At 55.2% G+C, this 21,007-nt stretch overlaps 1 protein-coding gene across 4 annotated transcripts in view; it reads left to right on the forward strand.

The window, feature by feature from the left end:
* The first annotated feature begins 494 nt into the window (after window positions 1-494).
* Window positions 495-21,007, forward strand: part of LRRC7 (leucine rich repeat containing 7) — a 109,213-nt gene continuing 88,700 nt past the window's right edge. For all 4 annotated transcript variants that reach the window (XM_053950428.1, XM_053950429.1, XM_053950430.1 and 1 more), the window contains exon 1: window positions 495-562. In XM_053950428.1, the coding sequence (XP_053806403.1) occupies window positions 538-562 (25 nt within the window). In that variant the 5' untranslated portion in view covers window positions 495-537. The remainder of the gene's footprint in view (window positions 563-21,007) is intronic.

Consider the following 21,007-nt stretch of genomic DNA (forward strand, 5'->3'; position numbering starts at 1 on the left):
GCACCTCGGCCCGGGTGAGGAGACGGCTCCCGCCGTGGGAAAGCAGCGGTGCGGCGGCCGGGGGCCGTCCGAGCGCAGCCCCGGGGCCGTGGCTGGGGGCCGGGGGATGCTCCGGGGATGCTCCGCTCGCGGGGCGCCCCGTCGGGACGGGGACGGGCGGGGACGGGCGGCACCGCCTGCGCGCACCGCTGCGCATCACACCTGCCCGCACCCCGCATCCCCCGCACATCCCGCACGACATCCCCCGCTCCGCACCGCTCCGCACCGCCCCGCGGTGGGGGGGGGGGAGGCGCGGCCGCGTCCCGCCCCCCCCGCACCGCCCCTGCGCCGCCGCGGAGCGCAGCGCGGGCGCGCAGCGGGACCGGACCCGCCCCGCCGCCGCCGCCGCCGCCGCCGCCGCTTTGTGTCTGGGCGCCGCCCGCGGAGGCGGAGCGGGCCCGGCCCTGGGCTCCGCGGCGCGGCGGGGCGGGCGGCGGGACAGCCGCGGGCAGCCCCCGGCGGCGCCCGCGCAGCCCCCGCACCGCGGCTCGGCCGCGCATGGACGCGCGCTCCCGCCTGCACCGTGAGTACGCGGGGCCGGGGCCGGGAGGGGCGCGCAGCCCCCGGGGATGCCCGGGCCGCCCCCGCCCCCGGGCGCGGGGAGGGAGCGCGGCGCGGCTCCGCCGAGGACAAAGGAGCGCGGGGAGCGCTCGGTGCGCGCAGCCGCCCCCGCGCAGCCCCCGCGGCGCGGTGACGGCTCGGGCGCGATTCCACAGAACCTGCCTGCGGCGGGGGTCGGGCTCGGCGCAGCTCCTGGAAAATTCTGCGCCCTTCGCAGCGCCGGTGGAGGCGCGGGGAGGTGCGGAGGAGGCTCCCTCCCTCTCTCCATCCCTCCCTCCATCCCTCCCTCCGCGCAGGGACATCGCCGCCTCCCGCGGTCCCGCGTGGCGCTGCCGCTGCGTCCCCCGGCCCGTTTTGTGTCCGGCCCGTTTGTCCGGCCCGGCCGCCCTGCTGAAGGCCGCCGGGTGCCCCAGCTGGGTGCCCGGGGTCTGGGGGCAGCGGGGCGATGGGCACCGGCTCCCCCCGCGCTGGGGGATGTGGGGGAGGCCGGGCAGGGGCCCGCGTGTCCCGGCCCCGTGTCCGTGTCGCTGCCGAGGGACGGCGTGTGCCGAGGGCACCGAGCCGGCTTTGCTCGTTTTCTCTGGGAGGCCGGGCCAGGGAGGGTCACGGACAGGAGAGAGCCCTGTTGAAAGTTCCTTGGGTTTTGGGAAACAGAAACGGTCCGATGGATATTTTTGCCGTGCCCCTCACTCCATCTAAATCCCTTCCTTTCGCTCCTGTCCATCCGTGATTTCCAGCTAAAAACTCCGGCCACGTGCCGTTGGTTGGTGCCTTTAACCTCAGGTGTTTGAGTGGGAATAATCCTTAGGAACAGCTGAAATCCAAAGCGTTTCCCTCCGCGCTCCACGAGCAGAGGAGTGACTTAATCCGGTGGGCTCTGCTGTTCCGCATCTGCTCGCTCAGCTCCTCACGGAGGAGGAGGAGGAGGGAGGGAGGGAGGGATGCTCGCCATGGCAACCTCGCGGCGCAGATTGCAGCCACTCCGGGGAAGTAGCAGGACTTGGGAAAGAAGCAGGAGCAGCTGAGCTCGGAAGCGGCATGACCGGGGACGAACGGTGCCTCTCGGAAAGCGTGACCTGCTCTGGGGAGCGTTCCTGGCGCTCCCGGCTCGGAGCTGTGGGTGTGGAGGGGGAAGGGGCCTTCGGGGAGGTCACGGAGCTTCCTCTGCGTGCAGCCGCAGTGAGAGGAGGGCTCTTCATTCTCCAAACGCCGTTAATTACTGTGATTATTCCGAAATCCAGCGGTTTTATCATCCCAGTGCCTTGCTGTGCCGTTTTACCTCGGTGTCCCTGTGAACTTTAACCTTGGCCTGTATTCCACCTGTAAAACTTTCCCTTGGATAAAGCAGCGGTTTTCATTTTTTAATTACCTCACAGAGGAGGAGCTTTGCTCTGTGCTTCTGTTGCACAGCTGATGTGAAATCCCTAAAAAAGGGGGGGTTAGATTCCACTGATTTTAGCAGTTGCTGGAGTAACAAAACCATTCCTGGGTGCCTGGTGGATCTGAGGAGCTGCAGCTCGGGAGCAAACGCTGCAGAGAGCTGGGCTGGAATCCCTGGGAAGGTGCTGCCTGCCCAGCAGCAAATTCCCACTCCCTGCACCTGCAGGAATTCCTCAGTGCTTCCCACAACGCATTCAAAATTGGTTAAAGTTTAAAATCCCACAAAAAGGATTTTAAAAGGAAGCTTGGCCGCTGTCCCTGGAATATTTCAAGGCAGCAGCACCATTAGAGCCCCCAGAATTCAGATTAATCACCTCTGAGGTGTTTGCATCTGGACGAGGCTTTGCTGGGAGCGTTGATCCTAAAGCAGAGACTCCAGGGACCCCAAACACAGCAGAACATGGCAATCCATGCCAGGACAGACTGGCGCTGTGTGGTGGCAGCCCCGGAGTCCCCCCAGAGCCCCGTGGCCACTGAGCCACCCCCGGCTCTGTCCCCTGGGCCAGCACCATCCCCTGGGGCTGCCGGGGCCTGGGCAAACCTGGGAGAGGCCTGGGATCGGGGATGGGAGACTGATGGACAGCAGGGCTTCAGAAATGGTGAATTTTATCCTCCTGGGCATTCAGGGAATTTCATCCCCCTGGAATTCAGCACACACCCCCTCCCCTGCCCGGTGGGGGAGCAGAGGCTCCATCCCCGGGGCTGCTCAGGGCCGTGCTCCAGGGCCGCCCATCCCGGCTGTCCCTGCCTGGGAACGGGCTGGGGACGTTCTGTCAGCAGGTGGAGGAGGAGCTGCTCCCCTGCAGGGTGTGGATCCATCGGGCTGATCATCGGCACCGGGAAGATCCGCTGGGACACAGCTGGGGGCGGGAAGCCACCCCCAGCACCCCGAGAGGTGTCCCAGGAACATCCAGGGCCACTTGAGAATCCCAATTAAGCATTTCGGTGGATGCGAGCCCAGCGCAGCCCGAGCTCCTCGAGGTGGTACCAAGCCCTATTTAAAGATTTCTAAGAGCCACGATGTGTCCTTGGTTTTCATCTCAGCTCCCTCTAATTTTAGCGTGGTTTCCGTAGGCTCTCATTTGCAGATTGCATCAAATCCTAGGACGAGGCTTGCAGAACTCGGGGCTGGGTTTTTTCTTTTTCTTTTTTTTTTTTTTTTTTTTTTCCTCGGGAATGCAGCAATTTGTCGAGAGCAGAGAAATCCTCCGTGTTTGACTGGGCAGAGCCGCCCCTCCTGGTGTGAGCTGCGGAGAAGTTGGGGAAGGGAGGAAGGTGGAGGGATGAGGAGGGATGGCTGGAAGCAGCTGGGAATGAGGCTGGAGAGCCCTGACAGCCCCCGGGAGAAGCTGCTGCTGCCAGGGCTGGAGCCAAGTGCAAAATTAGGGGAAGAAAGGAGCCTTAAATCCCCGCGCTCTGGGAAAGGGGGAGCAAATACCGTGTTAATGGATCAGGTTCTGGTGAATAAAGAAGAAAAGAAGCTGTAAGATCAGGAAGGCTCTTTCTTATTATAAGGAGGAGAACATTCCTCATCCTTTAGTTCCCTTGGATCCGGAGTGAATGACTTTAGAGCTACAGGAGTTTAAGCTCATCGGAGGAAAACGGTGCTTCTTTTTAATTTTTTTTTTTTTCCTTCCCGAATATTTTGCTGGGGAAAAGATTTGGAAATGAGAGTCGGAGCCAAGAGAATCTGTGGAGAGCAAATTTAACCTTTTCTAGGCTAGGAACCAGTGGCCAGTGGGCAGAAATAATCAGAATTTGTCGGAGCCGGGTGAAGGAGAGCACAGAGTCGGTCCAGCCCCGGCGGTCAGGATGTAGGGAGCAGCGGTGGGACTGGGAGTGCCGAGCACATTCCCATGGCCGGGAATCCAGCGCTCGGCTCCGCGTCACGTGAATTGCCGGGCGCCGCTCCTGCTCCAGGCGTGCTGGAGATGTGAAGACGTCCTTGGGAGATCTCGGGTGCTCGGCAGCTCGGATTGACATAAAGCAGTCGGCCGAGGGATCCGCCGGGAATAAAATCCGGGATTGAGGAGCCTTTGGAGTGCCGCGGGAGCTCGGGAACCGTCCCCGTGGGACGGGGGGACAGCGGGGCAGGGAGAGCATCCCTCTGCTCCTGCCAGCGGAGCCTCGCCGGCGGCTCAGGCGCCCAGCCCGGCCCGGAGCTGCCCCGGAGCGCTGGATCCAGCGGGATTTAAAGCTCGGGGATCGGCTGGGCCCTGGATTGTTCCACAGCACCGCTTCGCTGCGCGCTGCTCCCGTCGCTCGGACACTCCTGAGGGCAGCCCGCGAAGGAAGGGATGGCATGGCACGGGCACGGGCACGGGCACGGCGGCATTCCCGAATTCCCTCCGCGAGGAACGCGCCGAGGCAGCGGATTCACCCCTCCCCTGAGCTACGGCAGGAGCCGGGAGCGGGGCCGGCGCCGGCGCTTGGTGTCCCTGCTGCAGAACCCATCCCTGCTCTGCAGAGGTGCTGGGGACAGGCAGGGGGGGACACGGCTGGGGGGACACCTGGGGGGCTTCGGGGGACACACCCTGGTGGCTTTAGGGGGACAGACCCCGTGGAGCTCAGAGCTGCTGCCACGAGGGACACGGCTTGGGGGGGGGGGGGGACGACAGACCTTGGTGGCTTTAGGAGGGACAGTGATGGCTCTGGCAGGGGACAAAACCCTGCGGGGGTGGAGGAGGTGCTGGCAGGAGGGGACAGAGCTCTGTGGGGACACGCCTTGGTGGCTCTGTGGGGACAGACAATGATGGCTTTGTGGGGGACCAAACCCTGCTGGGGGTTGAGGAGGTGCTGGCAGGAGGGGACAGAGCTCTGGGCAGGGGGACTTTGGTGGCTCTGGGAGAGACAAACCCCACTGGGGGTTGAGGAGCTGCTGTCCAGAAGGGGACACAGCTCTGGGGGGACACACCTTGGTGGCTTTGGGGGGGGACAAACCCTGCTGGGGGTTGAGGAGGTGCTGGCAGGAGGGGACACAGCCCTGGGTGGGGGGACTTTGGTGGCTCTGGGGGCCAAGGAGCTGAGCTGTGGCTGCCAGGAGCTCTGTCTCCAGCTCTTCCCAGGTCAAACCCCAGCAATCTCTGCTTCTCTTGCCTTTTTTTTTCCCAAATATATAAAAAATCAGCTCCATCCAGACACCTCCACAAGTTCTGCTTCCAGCAGCACCTTCCATCCTCCCTTCGCTGCTGCCCTTCCCAGTGCTGACCTTTGAGGAGTCTTTGGGGCAGAGCTTGCTCAGCTCTGGGACATGTTTGGGAGGTGGTTTTGGCCCTCTGCTCCTGCCAGAAGGACAGCCTGGACCAGAGGGACAGGTTGGGATGGTGGTGGAGCCATGCTGGGAATGGAGGGATGAGGCTGGGGAGGGGGCACTCCCTTCATAACCAGCATTAAAATCAGGACCTGGACCCTGATGGTCCTCCCAGCTGGGAATGTCCTGGTTCCATCCTCTGCAGGGCTTGGAATCTCGGTGCACTTTGATTTTGCCCCAGGTATTTGCTGTGTGTGCGGCGTGGAGGCAGCTCTGCCTGTTGTTCCAAGAAATATTCCTACATTTTCCAGCCTGAGCACTAAATTGGTGGCTTTCAGCAGTTCCCTAATTATGTGAGACATTTTTTGTACTTAACAAATGGTTCTGATTCCTGCCAGCACTTCAGCCTGGTGTTCCAGGCCCGTGGGTGTCGGGGAACAGAACATATTTCTGTGTCTGTGAATATGATCCCACACGTTGTCTTAAGTGGGAAAATGTTCACAGCCCTTATATGGAGAGGGATTTTTTTTTTTTCCCCCTTCTAAATCCATCAGTGCTTTCTCCTGCAGTACTAACGCAGTTTGATCCTCCTGGTGCTCTCCAGGCTGGGGTAGGAACCAGAAATACGCAATGGGCTTTCTTCTCTTCCTGGCAGGAGCGCGGCTCTGCCCTCAAAGCCTCCAGGAGCTGGGCCTGGAAGTGGGGAATGCTCTCCCCACCTGCAGAGCGGCCAGGGGAAGGTACCTGGGAGCAGCAGGAGCTGTTTCTGCTGGAATTGTGCCTCCCTCCCTTATCCCGCCTGGGAGCTCCCACCCCCAGCCGTGCTGGTGGCATTGCTGCAGCCAGGAGTTGTGGGAAAGGCTGGGAATTGTAGGGAAATCTGGGAATTGTAGGGAAAGGCTGGGAATTGTAGCGAAAGGCTGGGAATTGTAGGGAAAGCTGGGAATTGTAGGGAAGGCTGGGAATTGTAGGGAAAAGCTGGGAATTGTAGGAAAGGCTGGGAATTGTAGGAAAAGCTGGGAATTGTAGGGAAGGCTGGGAATTGTAGGGAAAAGCTGGGAATTGTAGGAAAGGCTGGGAATTGTAGGGAAAGGCTGGGCATTGTAGGGAAAAGCTGGGAATTGTAGGGAAAAGCTGGGAATTGTAGCGAAAGGCTGGGAATTGTAGGGAAAGGCTGGGAATTGTAGGGAAAGCTGGGAATTTTAGGGAAAAGCTGGGAATTGTAGGGAAAAGCTGGGAATTGTAGGAAAGGCTGGGAATTGTAGGGAAAGGCTGGGCATTGTAGGGAAAAGCTGGGAATTGTAGGGAAAAGCTGGGAATTGTAGGGAAAGGCTGGGAATTGTAGGGAAAAGCTGGGAATTGTAGGGAAAGGCTGGGAATTGTAGGGAAAGGCTGGGAATTGTAGGGAAAAGCTGGGCATTGTAGGGAAAGGCTGGGAATTGTAGGGAAAGCTGGGAATTTTAGGGAAAAGCTGGGAATTGTAGGGAAAAGCTGGGAATTGTAGGAAAGGCTGGGAATTGTAGGGAAAGCTGGGATGTGTCGCAGCACAGTGATGGGACCCTGCTCCCCACTGCTGTGCCAGGGGGATTGTGCCGTGTCACACAGGGAAATTCAGGGAGCAGAGCAGGTCTGGGAGCACTTGGCATTGTCCCGAGGGAACGCTGGGGAGAGGCTGGGACAGGCTGCTGGAACAGAGCCTTGGGAGGAGCTCCTTGGGCTGACGGAGGGGTGGAATTGCCTTCCAACGGATTTTGCCCGGGAACATCCATGGCTGCCCAGGAGCATCACTCCCGAATCCTCTGGGGCTTCGTGGTGCCCGTGGAGGAGCAGGAGTGGAGCGAGGCCTCCTCCGTGCTGGTTCCTGAGGGGAAGGGCAGGATGGCCAGGCTGGAGCGGCCGTGGCCACTCAGGGTGTGGATGGGACCGACCAGGGCCGGGCACAGGGGCAGGATCACCCCTGAGCTGCTGGGAATGCTCTTCCCAGTGCACCCCAGGATCCCACTGGGCACTGCTGGTCAGGGACATTTTATTGTCCCACAGGATCCCACCGGGCACTGCTGGTCAGGGACAGCTCCTTGTCCCCAGGTCCTTGTCCAGGCACTCCTGCAGGATGTGCCATTTTGGGAATGAGGTTCTGCACGAGCCTTGAGCACCGGCTCAGTGAATGGACCTGTATTTGTAGGAATTTTTCTTGGGATCACAGGACAGGGTTTTCTGTGTTTGTGGATCCATGGCTGAAGGTGCTGCAGTGTTTTTTCGCAGGATTATTTTTTTTTTTTTCCGCAGCAAAGCCACTTCTCAGAGTTTCTGCAGAAATACCTGGGAAAGAGGCCACACTGAAAACTGGGAGCAGCATCAGCTTTCCAGCCTGGGCACAGAAAATCCTGAGAACACGGAATTCTGTGCATTTCCCAGGGCTGTCCTTATCTCCACCTGCCAGGAAAAGGCACTCTTTTAACGGGATGTCATTCTCACTCTGCTGGATGAACATTTCCAGTTGTGATGACAACCATGTGGGAACTTGGACAAGTGGAGAAGGGAGCTCCAGGCACTGCCAGGCACAGGCCTTTCATCAGAGCTGCTATTTTGGGGGGGCTGGTTCAGCATCAGTAGGTGTGAGGCAAAGTGTCAGCCTGGATTTAATCCTTGCCCAAGACATCTTGGGTTGGGAGTGGTGACTTTGGATAAATCTCATCCCCAAGGTCACTCTGCGTCCATGGGGAGGGCTGGGGAAATCCAGCCACAAAGCAGCTGTCTGATTTGTTTCCTTCTTCAGTTTTTCTTTAATCCAACTGATTTTGGGGGAAATACAAACCAGGGAGGGAGTAGGGAGGCTGGAGAGTGGCATTCCAGGGAATTCTGGAGTCCCCTTCCCTGGAGGTGTCTGAGGAAGGGCTGGAGGTGACACTCAGTGCTCTGGGATTGGGCACAGCTGGGACTCGGTGACCTTGGAGGGCTTTTCCTCAGGAATTCTGGGATTCTGTTTCCCGGGATTTGCTGGAATCTCATCCATAGGGTTGGTGAAGGCAGGAGAACCTCATTGGTGTGAGCCCTCAGATTAACCTGGGGTTGGGCAAATGTGAATTCCTGCCACTGGATTTGATCCTGCCTGGCCACCTGAGCTCAGCATCGCTGTGGCTCCAGCCAGGAGCACAAAGAGTGCCTGAAACTGCGGGGTGGGACAAGCTTTTGGTGTTAGGGCACTTGTTGTCAGCTGTGAGCTGTGATTTCCAGTGACCATTTGTTTCCCAGGCAATCCTGGGCAGCTCGTCCCCACGTCCAAGCACATTTGCTTTTTACTCAGCCTAATTTAATTCCTCTCTGCCCAGGGTTTCTGACGGGAAGCAGCAAATCTGACTCTGAGCTATCCCCCAGCTTTTTCTTGCTCTCTGGAGCACCCAGAGGGTCAAATCCCATCCTCTGTGTCCTCATAATTTAACTGGAGGCAGGAGAGCTCCACGGGGTGCATTCCTTGGGTCCCAGTGCAGGGCAGGAGGGCGCTGGACCTGTGGGAGCTCTTGAGTGAATCAGCTGCTCTGTTGAGAGACTCATCCATGTTCATCCTAAAAGAAGCTTCCCAAATTTCCTCTGGAGCAGCTACAACCCAGCTAATTAAAACAGGGATCAAAACGGGAGTTTGAAATGGAAGTGAAAATGAAATTAAGAGAAAATAAAGCAAATAAATATTGAAATAGAAATAAAGCACAGAGCGGTGGCTGCTGCCACCATTTAACTGCAGATACAACATGAACGCTTCTTCTTAATTAAGGAGTGGAAAAAGCTAATTAGCAAACTGCATCATGGCATTGTTGTGGAGATGAGGGCTTTGTGATTAAAGTTGCTTTGAGGAAGCAGGCCAGGAAAGAAATCCAGGTTTCCTGGAAGATCTGTAATGATTTTGTAATTGATTTCCTGGAGCAGGATTCTTAATTTTATGGGATTTCAGCTGCTCGTGTGTTTGTGATTTATTTGTCAACAAGAGGAGCAAAAGCCAGGTTTGTCTGGAGCAGTTCTGAGAGCCCTGGGACAAGGCTGAGTGGGTGAAGTGCAGTGCATGGAAAGGAACTTGAGCTGTGGTTTATTCTGCACGGGTAAATTGAGAATTTGGGATGGCATTAGAGGAGCTTTGGGGGCTGGAATTAAATGATCTTTCATAGAACCCCAGAATATGGTGAATTGGAAGGGACCCTCAGCATTTTTGAGCCCAACTCCTGTCCCTGTGCAGGACATCCCAAGTGGATGGATGGTCAGGGAATCCCAAAAAGGGGGAAAACACCCCAAAAAAATCTGTGGGATCCAACCCACAATCCTGTGACTCGGAACAAAAGTCCTGCAACGCATGCAAAAGTTTAAAAACCTTAATTTCAAACAAGTTCAGACAATTCCAGGGCGTGTGGAGAAGCTGGGAAGGAAAGGCATCCTTTCCCACAGGAACCCTTGGACTGGGCAGTGTCCCTAAGAGCCAGGAATGAGCTGGACCTGCCCTGGTTTGGAGCAGCCCCTCCAGGAGCCCACCCCACACCCCACACTCCCCTCAGGGTGACCCTGGGGCGAGCTGGGAGAAGTTTGGTGGCCTCGGGGCAGGAGGGGACCTGTCCCCTGCAGGTGCTGTCCCTTTCCCCACTGCTTGGGAAGCAGATTGTTCCCAGTTCCCCGAGCCAGGCTCCCGCTGCTCACATTTGCAGCCTCATTTCACCTGGGACAGTGCCTGGAGCAGCCCCTGGGATCCTGGAGCAGCAGAGCTGTATGGATGAGATAATCAGCAGCTCCTGAAAGTGATTAAATAAAGGTGGCATCTCCAGTCAGCGTCCCGGGGTGGTTTTGCCAGGTTTTGATGGATTATTTGAGTGTTTTCAGGAGACTTTCCATAGTGGGAGCAGCAGGCAGAGCATTAAATCCAGGAATCCCAGGGCCTGCTGAAGGTCAGCATTCCCTGTGCCAGGTGCAGGGCTGTGCATCCAGCACAACCACTGCAGTTTTTACATTCAGGGGTGGGGGTTTGTGCCTGTTCCTTCAGTTTGATTGATGCAGTGTTCTATGAAATAAACGGGGGGAGAAGTTGTGGCAGAGCACAAGCGCTGGGATTTCTCTGCCATGTGTTCCCCGGTCCCTGTGAAGCTGCATTGCTTCCTTTGGCCTTTTGCTAGAGCAGCTTTTCATGGAATCCCAGGGTGGTTTGGGTTGGAAGGGACCTTAAAGCTCATCCCATGCCACCCCTGCCATGGCAGGGACACCTCCATGTCCCAACCCGGCCTGGGGCACTGCCAGGGATCCAGGGGCAGCCACAGCTGCTCTGGGCACTCTGTGCCAGTGGGAGACCTTAAAATCCAGATTTTAAACTGAACATCAGCAGCAGAGTTCTCCAAGGACTCCTCTGACCATTTGCCCTCAGCTTGGTGGTTCCTGGGAGGACAAAAATTTGTCATCCTTTAGAAACACTGAGCTCTTAAAAACCGCATTCCTTCAGAGGTTGATGGTAATTAGGAGGGTTAATTAGCCGGGGTTTCCTGGCGGGTTATGGCAGCACAGGAAGGTGAATGTCCCAGCCTGATTGGAGCTGCATGCAAGGACCCTCGGCAGAGTGGAGGCAGAGCTGTCCCTGCCGTGGGTGGCGCTGGCAGGAGGTGACAGCTGCCACCTTGCCCACGCTGTGCGGCTCCCGTCCCTTCCCCGAGCTCCTCCTGCAGCAGGAGGAGCCTGGAATTTGTGGGAAGCCCCGGAGGCTTTGCCAGGGACTGGTTCAGGGGTTTAAAGGCTGTGTTGGAGCAGCAGCTCAGCAGCTCTCCAGCCTGATCCCAGCTCAATCCCACCCCAGCCTGGGCTGCCATTCCTGCCCACCCTATCCTTGATCCCAGCTCAATCCCACACCAGCCTGGGCTGCCATTCCTACCCAGCTCAGCCTGATCCCAGCTCAATTCCACCCCAGCCTGGGCTGCCATTCCTGCCCACCCTATCCTTGATCCCAGCTCAATCCCACCCCAGCCTGGGCTGCCATTCCTGCTCAGCTCAGCCTGATCCCAGCTCAATCCCACACCAGCCTGGGCTGCCATTCCTGCCCAGCTCAGCCTGATCCCAGCTCAATCCCACCCCAGCCTGGGCTGCCATTCCTGCCCAGCTCAGCCTGATCCTAGCTCAATTCCACCCCAGCCTGGGCTGCCATTCCTGCCCACCCTATCCTTGATCCCAGCTCAATTCCACCCCAGCCTAGGTGAATTCATTCCTGCCCACCCTATCCTTGATCCCAGCTCAATCCCACCCCAGCCTAGGTGAATTCCTTCCTGCTGGCCCCAGCCTCAGAGCAGCACTCACCACCATTCCAAAGCTCATCTGAAGCCCTCGCATCAACCAGAGTCTATTTCAAGTCTGGGAGTGCAAGCACTGAATATTTTAGATATTTTAGGAACTGGAGGCTGCGTGCTTCGGCAGCCGGGGTTTGGGTTTGGGGTTTGGTGGGGCCTGGTTTGGGGTTTTTTTGGGTGGGTTTTTTTGGTTTTTTTGGGGTTTTTTTGTTTTGGTTTGGTTTGGGTTTTTTTTTTGGGGGGGGGGGTTGGTGTGGGGTTTTTGGGGGTTTTTTTGGGGTTTTTTTGGTGTGGTTTTTTTTTTTTTTTCCCCCTTTCCAGTTTGGTCAGAATGACCTTTGTTTGTTGGGAGCTGAACAAGTGTCTGTGCTTGATGGTTGGGTGTTACCCTGTGAAGGGGATGATGCTGCAGGGGGAGGATTAAACCCAAGGCTGGTTGTTTTACGTATCCTGAGACTTTGCTCCTAAAATGGAGCTTGTACTTCCCACCCTTAGCCTGGAGAAAAGGAGGAATTTCTCCATGGAAAAGGTGGCCAGGCCTTGGAGCTGCCTGGGGAAGTGGTGGAGTGCCCATTCCTGGAGGGATTTCACAGCACCAGTGGAATAAAGGTCCCTGTCCATCCTCCACACTGGATTTGGGATGAGCTCCAGCGTTTGGTGATGTAAGAATTCCAGCAATTGCAGAAAACGCTCTCAGGCACTCTGACTGTCCCTGAAAGGCTTTGTTCCTTGTGATGGTTTCCAACATTGCTTCCAGTTTCACAGGTTTTAAAAATACCCTTCCCAGGTTTGGTAGGAGGAAGTTTTCCTGCAGGAAAAGTGAAATCGCCATAAAAGGCTTGTTATTAAATCTTACGAGCTCAGTGTTTTTAATTTAACTTGTTACATCACAGGAGTGTGAATTCATTAAACTTCCTATTCTTATATGTGGGATCTATTTTAGCTGATGAATCTCTAAGAAAAAGGTTGGAGATGCGTCAGCAGCTCCTGTGGCTCTCTGGGAGGAAAATATATGGGATTAAAAAGGACTGTAAGGAAGGGAGGGGAGCAGTGAGTGTGTCCCTCATCCTGCTGGATGAAGAGGAGGGATCAGACCCTGATCATAGCCTGGGGGGACAGTCTGGAATGTTCTCACCTCCCTTTCCACTCCCTGGATGTGCTGGGGTGGATGAGGAGCCCCCGCCCAGCTCCTGGTGACAGCAGCTGGTGGCAGCCAGGCTGCCTGTCCTGTGTCCCTGCCCTGTGGGCGTGTGTTCTTCTGCCAGCATCTCACATTCCAGCCTCTCCTGCAGCTTTACTGGGAACAAGTTCACTTTGCAAGAGCTGGGCTGTGCAAAATGGGGCTTTGATGGGTTTTATGCCAGCGCAGGAGAACGTTGCTGTGGGGCTGGCGCTTCCAAGTGGGCTCTGGTAAATCCCCTGTCCCCTCCCCAGGGGACGTGGCACTGCTGGGACAGGGCCAGCTCTGGGGGTGCCCTTTGCTTTTTGTTCTGTTTTTATTCCACGTGTTGGAACAGCCCAGGCAGATATTGCTTCCTGCTCTCCCAAATCCCTCTGCAGCTCAGCATTCCCAAGGGCAGCTGGGGCTCCTCCCTTCGGCTTTCCCTGAGGGCTTGAACTTAAATTTAAACTTTGTTTGGGTTGGGAGGGACCTCAAAGCCCACCCAGTGCCCCCCCTGCCCTGGCAGGGACACCTGCCACTGTCCCAGGCTGCTCCAGCCCCAGTGTCCAACCTGGCCTTGGGCATTCCAGGGATCCAGGGGCAGCCCCAGCTGCTCTGGGAATTCCATCCCAGTCCCACATCACCCTCACAAGGAGGAATTCCTTCCCAATATCCCATCCATCCCTTCCCTCGGGCAGTGGGAAGCCACTCCCTGTGTCCCGACCCTGATTTTAAATCACTTTATATCACTTCTAAGTCACTCTGGGGGAGAGCTGAAGTGTCCAAAGGCTCGGAGCTGTTCCCTGGATGATCCCCCTCTGGCTGTGGAGATTCCCACTCACAATTTGGCTTCTCCCCCAAACCCTTCCTGTGGGAACCCCAGGGTGCAGCGCCCTGACTGCAGCGCCCCGAGCTCCCCGTGCAGCTGGAAATGCATTTCTGGGCTCCCTCATCCCACTGATCCCAGCAGCAGGAATGCTGAGGCCGGCCTGGCGCTGCAGGGTGAGAGGCACACGTGGACTGGCATTAATTTTATTAAGCTGCTGTAATTCTCCCTAAATGATGTTGTGTGCTGCTGGCTGCGTTGCACCGTGCAGGATCAGTGTCAGGCTGCCAGGCCCGTGACTATTCCCCTTATCCCATTTTCTCCTGTAATTCCTTGCAGCAGCTGCCTGCTCCCTCCTAATTCCCTTTGCCAAGGAAGAGAAGTTTGTCACAAAAAAAAAGTGTTATTTTATAGTTTAGTCCTTGTCTCAGAACACAAAGGCTCCAGGGAGTTACAGACACAATCCCAACGATTTTTGGAGAGGAAGCGCCATGGAAAGCAGGAATCTGAAGGGAACATTGGCCTGGACTAGTTCTTGCTGAAATAAACCCCCAGAAATTCCCATAAATTCTCATTAATCCAGTGTTAGAACCATCACGGAGGCATCAATATATTCACTGCTCCAATAAGTGATCAGTTAATCTTATTTCTAGATTTCTTCCCCAGATCCTGGCAGTGGTCAGCAGGGCACCCCTTTGGCCTGAGCTCTCCCAGATCCTGTTTGGGAAGCAGGGAAATTCCTGCAAAACGTGGCAAACTGCTCTTACCTGGTGTGTAATCCCAGCCAGGGTGGCTTTTGTGTGCTGGAAACCACTGCAGGCCACCCCCTGCTTTTCCAGGGATGATTTAACACTCCATCAATCAGGACACACACCCGAGCAGTAAAAAGGGACGATATCTCAAGGTGCCGTGGAGAAAAGTAGCATTAGTTACAAATTTAGGCAGTCAGTGTCACCCTGTTTGCTCATTTACAAGAGGAATAATTCACCCAAACTCGGCAGTGAGGAGAAGGGAGCTGCCACCTGAGGCTGGGGATTTTTGGCAGTTTAGTTGTCAGGAAAACACTGCTGGAAAATACAATTTTTTGGACTGGCAGTACCTGTGGAATAAGGTGACTTTTGGGGCTGATGGAGCACCTTGCACCGGGGGAACTCACCCTTCCCCAGCTGCTGCTGGCTCTTCCTTATCTCCCGAGCCAGATCTGCAGAATAAGGAAATCTATTTTAAGAGAGGCAGAGAAATCCCCAGTGCTGCTCGGGGACTCTGGAAAAGTCTCCCTGTGGACGTGGACTGTGCTGAGGTGCTCCTGAGACACCGGGACAGGATTTGCTGCCTTTCCTCAGAAGTCGGGAGAAAATCTGAAGGAAAGCGATGTAAAGCTGCAGCCCGGGGTTAATCTAACTCGATTTCTGTCCCTCCTGGCCAGGAACACCTCTCAGGCAGTTGGAGGGGCAGGGCAGAAACCCCTGGGAATTCCAAGCTGTCCCTTGCTGATCCCCTGGGAGGTGCCTTTGGAGGAGCAGGGGTTGGGAGTTTGTTCAGCTCCGTGGCCAGGGCTGGTTCTGGGGGCATTTTGGTGCTCCGAGAGCCTCGTGGTGCTGAGGGCAGCAGGACCCGGCTCAAACCACAGAGCAGTTTGCTAATTAAGGGCTGTGCTCGGAATGGAACCTCGGGGAAGCTCCAGGGGAAGGGGCATGTGGTCGTTTTACCTTTGCATTTGTGACTGCACAGCTGAGAGCCAGGAGAGAGGGAGAGGCTCCAGCTCAGGCTGCACAGGAGAGAAGTGAGTCCCTTCCACTGAAACCAGGCTGATTGCTGGGATTTCTTGGCGTAAAGGAGAGGGGAGATTCCTCCAGGAAGCAAAGCAAGAGGGAAAAGAAAGGCTTATTTATTTATTCCTTTGCCCGAAGAGGAGCCAATCCTGGAGTAAGGGCTGGACCCCTTATTTCCAAACCCTCAGTGGAGATAATTGGATAACTAAAGAGAAATATTGTGGTTAAATTCAACGCAAATTTGTCCGGTTTATTTTAATCTTTTTAGGCTTGGGTTCAAGTTTTGCTGTTCAGCTGTGCTTTAATAATGAAGGTTATTCCAGCTGACCGTGCAACCTGAGCTTGGGGTGAGATCCTGAGGGATCAGCTCAGTCTGGGATCCTCAGGTGCTGCCTTTGTGCTGGGCACTGAGGTGTGAGAGGAGCTGAGAACTGGCAAATCCCTCTTGGATGGCCTCTGGCAGAAGGCCCAGCTGGGGAGGGCTGCAAAAGGCAAACCTTTGACATCTCTGTTTTAAACCATGGAATTCCCAGCTCTTCTGAAACTCACCTTTATTTGCTGTCGTTTCTGCCGCTGTGTTACTGATTTTGAAACACTCGGGGAGTCGCAACCCTTTGGATTTCCTTAATGAAGCCCTGGGGGTTATTTGTTGCACAGGGATTTGAGAGTGGTGGATCCGGGGGAACAGCAGGAGGAAAGGGAATTGCACAGGACTGACATGGGTCAGGGGTTGTGTCTCCACGAGGAGCTCAGCTGGGAGTGCCACAGCCTCCTTTTCCTCTGCTCTGTACCCACCTGCTGCTGGCAGGGGGATCCTCACACCTGTAACTCCTGCCTGGGAGTGCTCCCCAAAGCCGGGAATCACGGAGTCACTGGGATGGAAAAGCCCTCTGAGCCCATCGAGCCCCCGCGTCCCCAAGTGCCACATCCACAGGGATTTAAATCCCTGCAGGAATGGGGACTCCACCCCTGCCCCGGGCAGCTGTGCCAAGGCCTGGGCCCGTTCCATGAGGGAATTCCTCCTGCTGTCCTGCCTGACCCTCCCCTGGCACAGCTCGAGGCCGTTCCCTTCTGTCCCATCCCTTTTTCCTTGGGAAGGGAGCAGCAGGAGCTCCCAGGTGAGCCCAGAGTGACCAAGTCTGTGTTTAAGGATGTGCTCCGGGAGGGAACCCCCTCTCTGGAGAGCCTGGGGAGCAGCAGGATGGCTCCCGTGGGAGCTGGCATTCCCAAAATGCCCAGTGGCAGCTGTGCTGGGTGGGATGCAGGCAGAGCTCTCTGCGTGGCCTCAGAGGGAAGCTGGGATGAGCTCCTTCCATGGAATCCTGGTTCTTGGAGTGACTGAGGCCAGCCAGCCCCAGTCTGGTCAGCCATCCCTTCCTCCATCTCCATTTCATTCCCTGTCCTCCTTTCCAAGCCAGGGACATCCCTCAGACACCCCCTGAGTGTCCTGTGTTGCTGTGGAGGGACAGGACACCCCAAACTCCGCTGGGAGAGCAAAGCAATTCCCCTCTTGGATCTGGCCCAAAAATCCCAGGCAGCGCCTTGTGCTGTGCGTAAGGAGAACCTTGGGAGGTGGGAGTGAAATCCCTTGTGAGAGGAACACGTGCACATCCCAACCTTGGAACATTTCCAGTTCCAGAGAGCTCGGAACCAGTCCTGTAATGGAAACAAACCAGGATTTTAGCGTTCGACCTGGAGCTCCATCTTTTCTTTCCTGGCTGGGAAAGGGAAAGTTGTGTTGGGTTCTCTTTGTTGGGGAAAATTGGTCAGTGACAAAGAAATCGGGATTTGTTTGGGATGGAGGGAGAAGGGAGAAGGCGAGGAAGGAATTCCATTATTCCGAGGCAGGAATTCCATTATTCCGAGGCAGGAATTCCATTATTCTGAGGAAAGAATTCCATTTTTCCCTGTGTAGGAGCTGAATGGAGCAGCAGGCAGGAGTAGCCCTGGGCACTGAGTGATGTTTTGCATCACTGAGTAAAAATGGGTTTGGCAGGGTTGATACAATTCCAGTCATTCCCCCGGAAATCTGGAGTCCCCCTGGAATTCTCTGCTGGAAGTGCTGGGGATGGACAGGGCCCCAGGGACAGGGTGGGATTGCTGGGCTCTGGGCAGGCCAGGAGTTGCTTCCCTGATCCTTGTGGGTGCCTTCCCACCACCCTGTGCTTCTCTGACTTGTTCCCAAGTGGAATTGACCCCTCTGGAATCCCACTCCTGGAAAAGCTCCCTGGGAGGATCCAGCCTGGATGAGAGGCAGCCAGGCCTCACAGGGAGCTGGGGCTGCCTCATCCCAAAAATAAAAAAAAAAATCAAATCCCTCCTGGTATCCCTAAATCAAATCCCTCCTGGTATCCCTAAAATCAAATCCCTCCTGGTATCCCTAAATGAAATAAAATTCCTCCTATCCCTAAAATCAAATCTCTCCTGGCCTCCCTAAATCAAATCCCTCCTGGTCTCCCTAAATCAAATCTCTCCTGGTCTCCCTAAATCAAATCAAATTCCTCCTGGTATCCCTAAATCAAATCTCTCCCGGTATCCCTAAAATCAAATCTGTCCTGGTCTCCCTAAATGAAATCCCTCCTGGTATCCCTAAATCAAATCCCCCCTGGTATCCCTAAAATCGAATCCCTCCTGGTTTCCCTCAGATCCAGCCCTCCCGGTGCCAGGGGCACCTGCCATCCATTTTTAATGGAATTTCAGCGGATGACAGGGAAAGTGCATCTGGAACTGGCCTGGTGTTTCTCACATGGAAATATCCCTGGGTGCTGGAACAACCACAGGGTGGTGAATTTATATCCCAGAAAATTCCCAGCATTTCTGTCGCTGCAAATCGCTAACGTGGAAGGAGATGGGGGGAAAAAAAATCCAGCAGTTTTTGGGACAAATTTCTTTCCCTGCATTTTGTAGGATATAAATCTCCTTTGTGACAAGAGAGCTGTTATCACCAGGGGCTAAAAACCCACCAAATAAAGCAGTTAAAAGGTTCATTCTGCTCCTAAAAAAGAGCTCCTATCCTTCCCATTACTGTCATTCCGAGTTAAGTATGGAGGATGCACAGGAAAGAAATTTCAGACCTTTAAAATAACATTTTTACTATGAAAATGAATATAAAATTATCAAATTTATATTTTAAAATATATTTATTTAAAATATATTCCCCTTTCAATTCTGAAGGGGCTCAGTTACATAAAATATTTTCCCAATGTTTCTTTAGTTAAAAGGTGAATTTAAAAAAATATTTATAAATCAATAGCTGTAATTATGTAATGTGCATTTATATAAATATAAACAGACATTTATAAATGTCTCATGTACAAATAGATAAATACATACATTTATTAATACAAATACGGACATGTAAATACATAAATACCCAAACCACACAGAAATTTAAATATGTAAACAACCAAATATAGCTTAATATACCAAACCCAGGGCTATTTCCATATGCAAACACACAAGCACAAATAAATATAGAAAATATAAATAGAGACATTTCCGGATGGAAACAAACCATGATAAATGCAGGTATTTGGCTCAGATTCTGCAGTCTGCTTCCTCGTTAAGCACTTCCCAGCTTTGGGCAGGACCCTGGGACATGGATGGCATTCCAGAAGGGATCTGTCCTGTGGGATTGCCTCTGGTGTGAGGAAGGTGAAAAGTCCTTCAGCTCCCCCTGGAAGTGTGGAAGGAGTGGAACTGGGCGGTATTTAAGGTCCTTCCCAAAGCAAACCAGTCTGGGATTCTGGGATCCCTTTTCTTGGGGAATTTAGAGGTAGGAGGGAGGCGCTGGGAAGGGAATGAGGAATGCTGGGGGTGTCAGACTCTGCAGCCCCTGCTGCCGAGGGGGGCGGCTTGAAGGGAGGATCCACAAGGAAAATGTTCAACCTGAACAGAAAGAAAGTGGAATCGTCACAGAGTCCTGGGATGGTTTGGGCTGGGAGGGACCTCAAAGCCCACCCAGTGCCACCCCTGCCATGGCAGGGACACCTCCCACTGTCCCAGCCTGCTCCAAACCCCTCCAGCCTGGCCTTGGGCACTGCCAGGGATCCAGGGGCAGCCACAGCTGCTCTGGAATTCCATCCCAGCCCCTCATCACCGTCCCAGGCGATGTGAGGTGAGGTGGTGTGAGGTGAGGTGCTATTCCTTCCCAACCTCCCATCCATCCCTGCCCTCTGGCAGTGGGAGCCATTCCCTGTGTCCTGGCACTGGGGCAAATGAAAATCTCTGTTCCCTGGCACTTTCTCAGAATCCAGGTGGGTGTGAGGGTGAATCCGCTCACCCCACGCGAGGGGAGCCTGGCATTCCTGGAGAGTCCCAGGGGAGCTGTCCCTGAGGGTCCCTGAGGTCCCACATTCCCAGCTCCCTGTGTCCCATGCCATTCCCAGCACCCACAGCCCGGCACGGGACACAGGGAGCTGGGAATGTGGGCAAGGCACGAGTCCTTTCCTGTGGAAATCATGGGAATGGGGCAGGAAAGCAGCCTGGCTCCAAATGCCACGTGCATACACAAACAGGCAATGAATATGCATGGATTTCACCGCGGCTCCAGCAGCAGGAGCTGGGCACGGAGGGTATCCCAGATGTTGGGTGAAGTGCTTCCCTTGGGGTTAACAGCTGGAGCTGGGCCTGGGGGGTTTAGGCTGGGTTTTGGGACAGGCTCTTCCCCCAGAGGGTGCTGGCACTGCCCAGATCCCCAGGGAATGGGCACGGCCCGAGGCTGCCGGAGCTCCAGGAGGGTTTGGATGCTGCCAGGGATGCCCAGGGTGGGATTTGGGGATTGTCCTGTGCAGGCCCAGGATCTAGACTCCGTGATCCCTGTGAGTCCCTCCCAGCCCAGGATGTTCCATGATTCTGTGATCTGTGCATGCCAGGAATGGGACTCAGCATCCCGAGAGCCCCAGGTGCAGCTCCAAAGCCCAATTCCCATCTCCAGGAGCTCTCCTGGGTGGCTTCATTGGCCCAGGGAAGGGTTTGGGGGCAGGAATTGTTGGACTGGGAGTGGTGACCCCAAAATGGATCACCTGTGTCAGTGGGAGCATCTGTGCTCTGGGAAGGGGATGGGATGGGATGGGATACTGGGATGGGATGGGATGGGATGGGATGGGATGGGATGGGATGGGATGGGATGGGATGGGATGGGATGAGCAGGGTGGAGCAGGAGCAGTTCCAGGGGGAGCCACATCCACGTCTGCAGGGAGAAGTGCCCAGGAAGGAGCTGGGGGAGCAGGGATTCCTCGTTCCTGCTGGACTGCAGGATGGGAGCAGCACTGGGATAATGAATGGAGCTGGAGCAGGGGGGGCTCTTCCTTGCTTTCTAAGAAGAAATTAAAAAAAAAATAATAACAAGAGAGGAGAAAAAAGAGCAAAGGAATTTCTAGGAATGGCTCCAGGTCTGTGTTCCCTCTCCTTCAGGGAGATGGGGTTTCCCACAGACAAGTGAACTTCCAGGTTTTTTATGAGGTCACTGAACACAGAAGAACCCCTGAGAGGATCTGGGGGTGAAAACAGGGAGAAGCCTCGTGTGCTGATCCAGCGGTGTGAAATATCCTGTGAAACAGCTGGGGTGTGGATGTGCAGTGATTTGGGATTCCTTCCCAAAGCACTGAGCACAGCTGAGCTCATTCTTGGCTTTCTAAGGAGCACAAAAGGTAAAAC

This window comes from Vidua chalybeata, chromosome 9 (genome assembly GCF_026979565.1).
Source record: "Vidua chalybeata isolate OUT-0048 chromosome 9, bVidCha1 merged haplotype, whole genome shotgun sequence".
Lineage (NCBI taxonomy): Eukaryota > Metazoa > Chordata > Aves > Passeriformes > Viduidae > Vidua > Vidua chalybeata.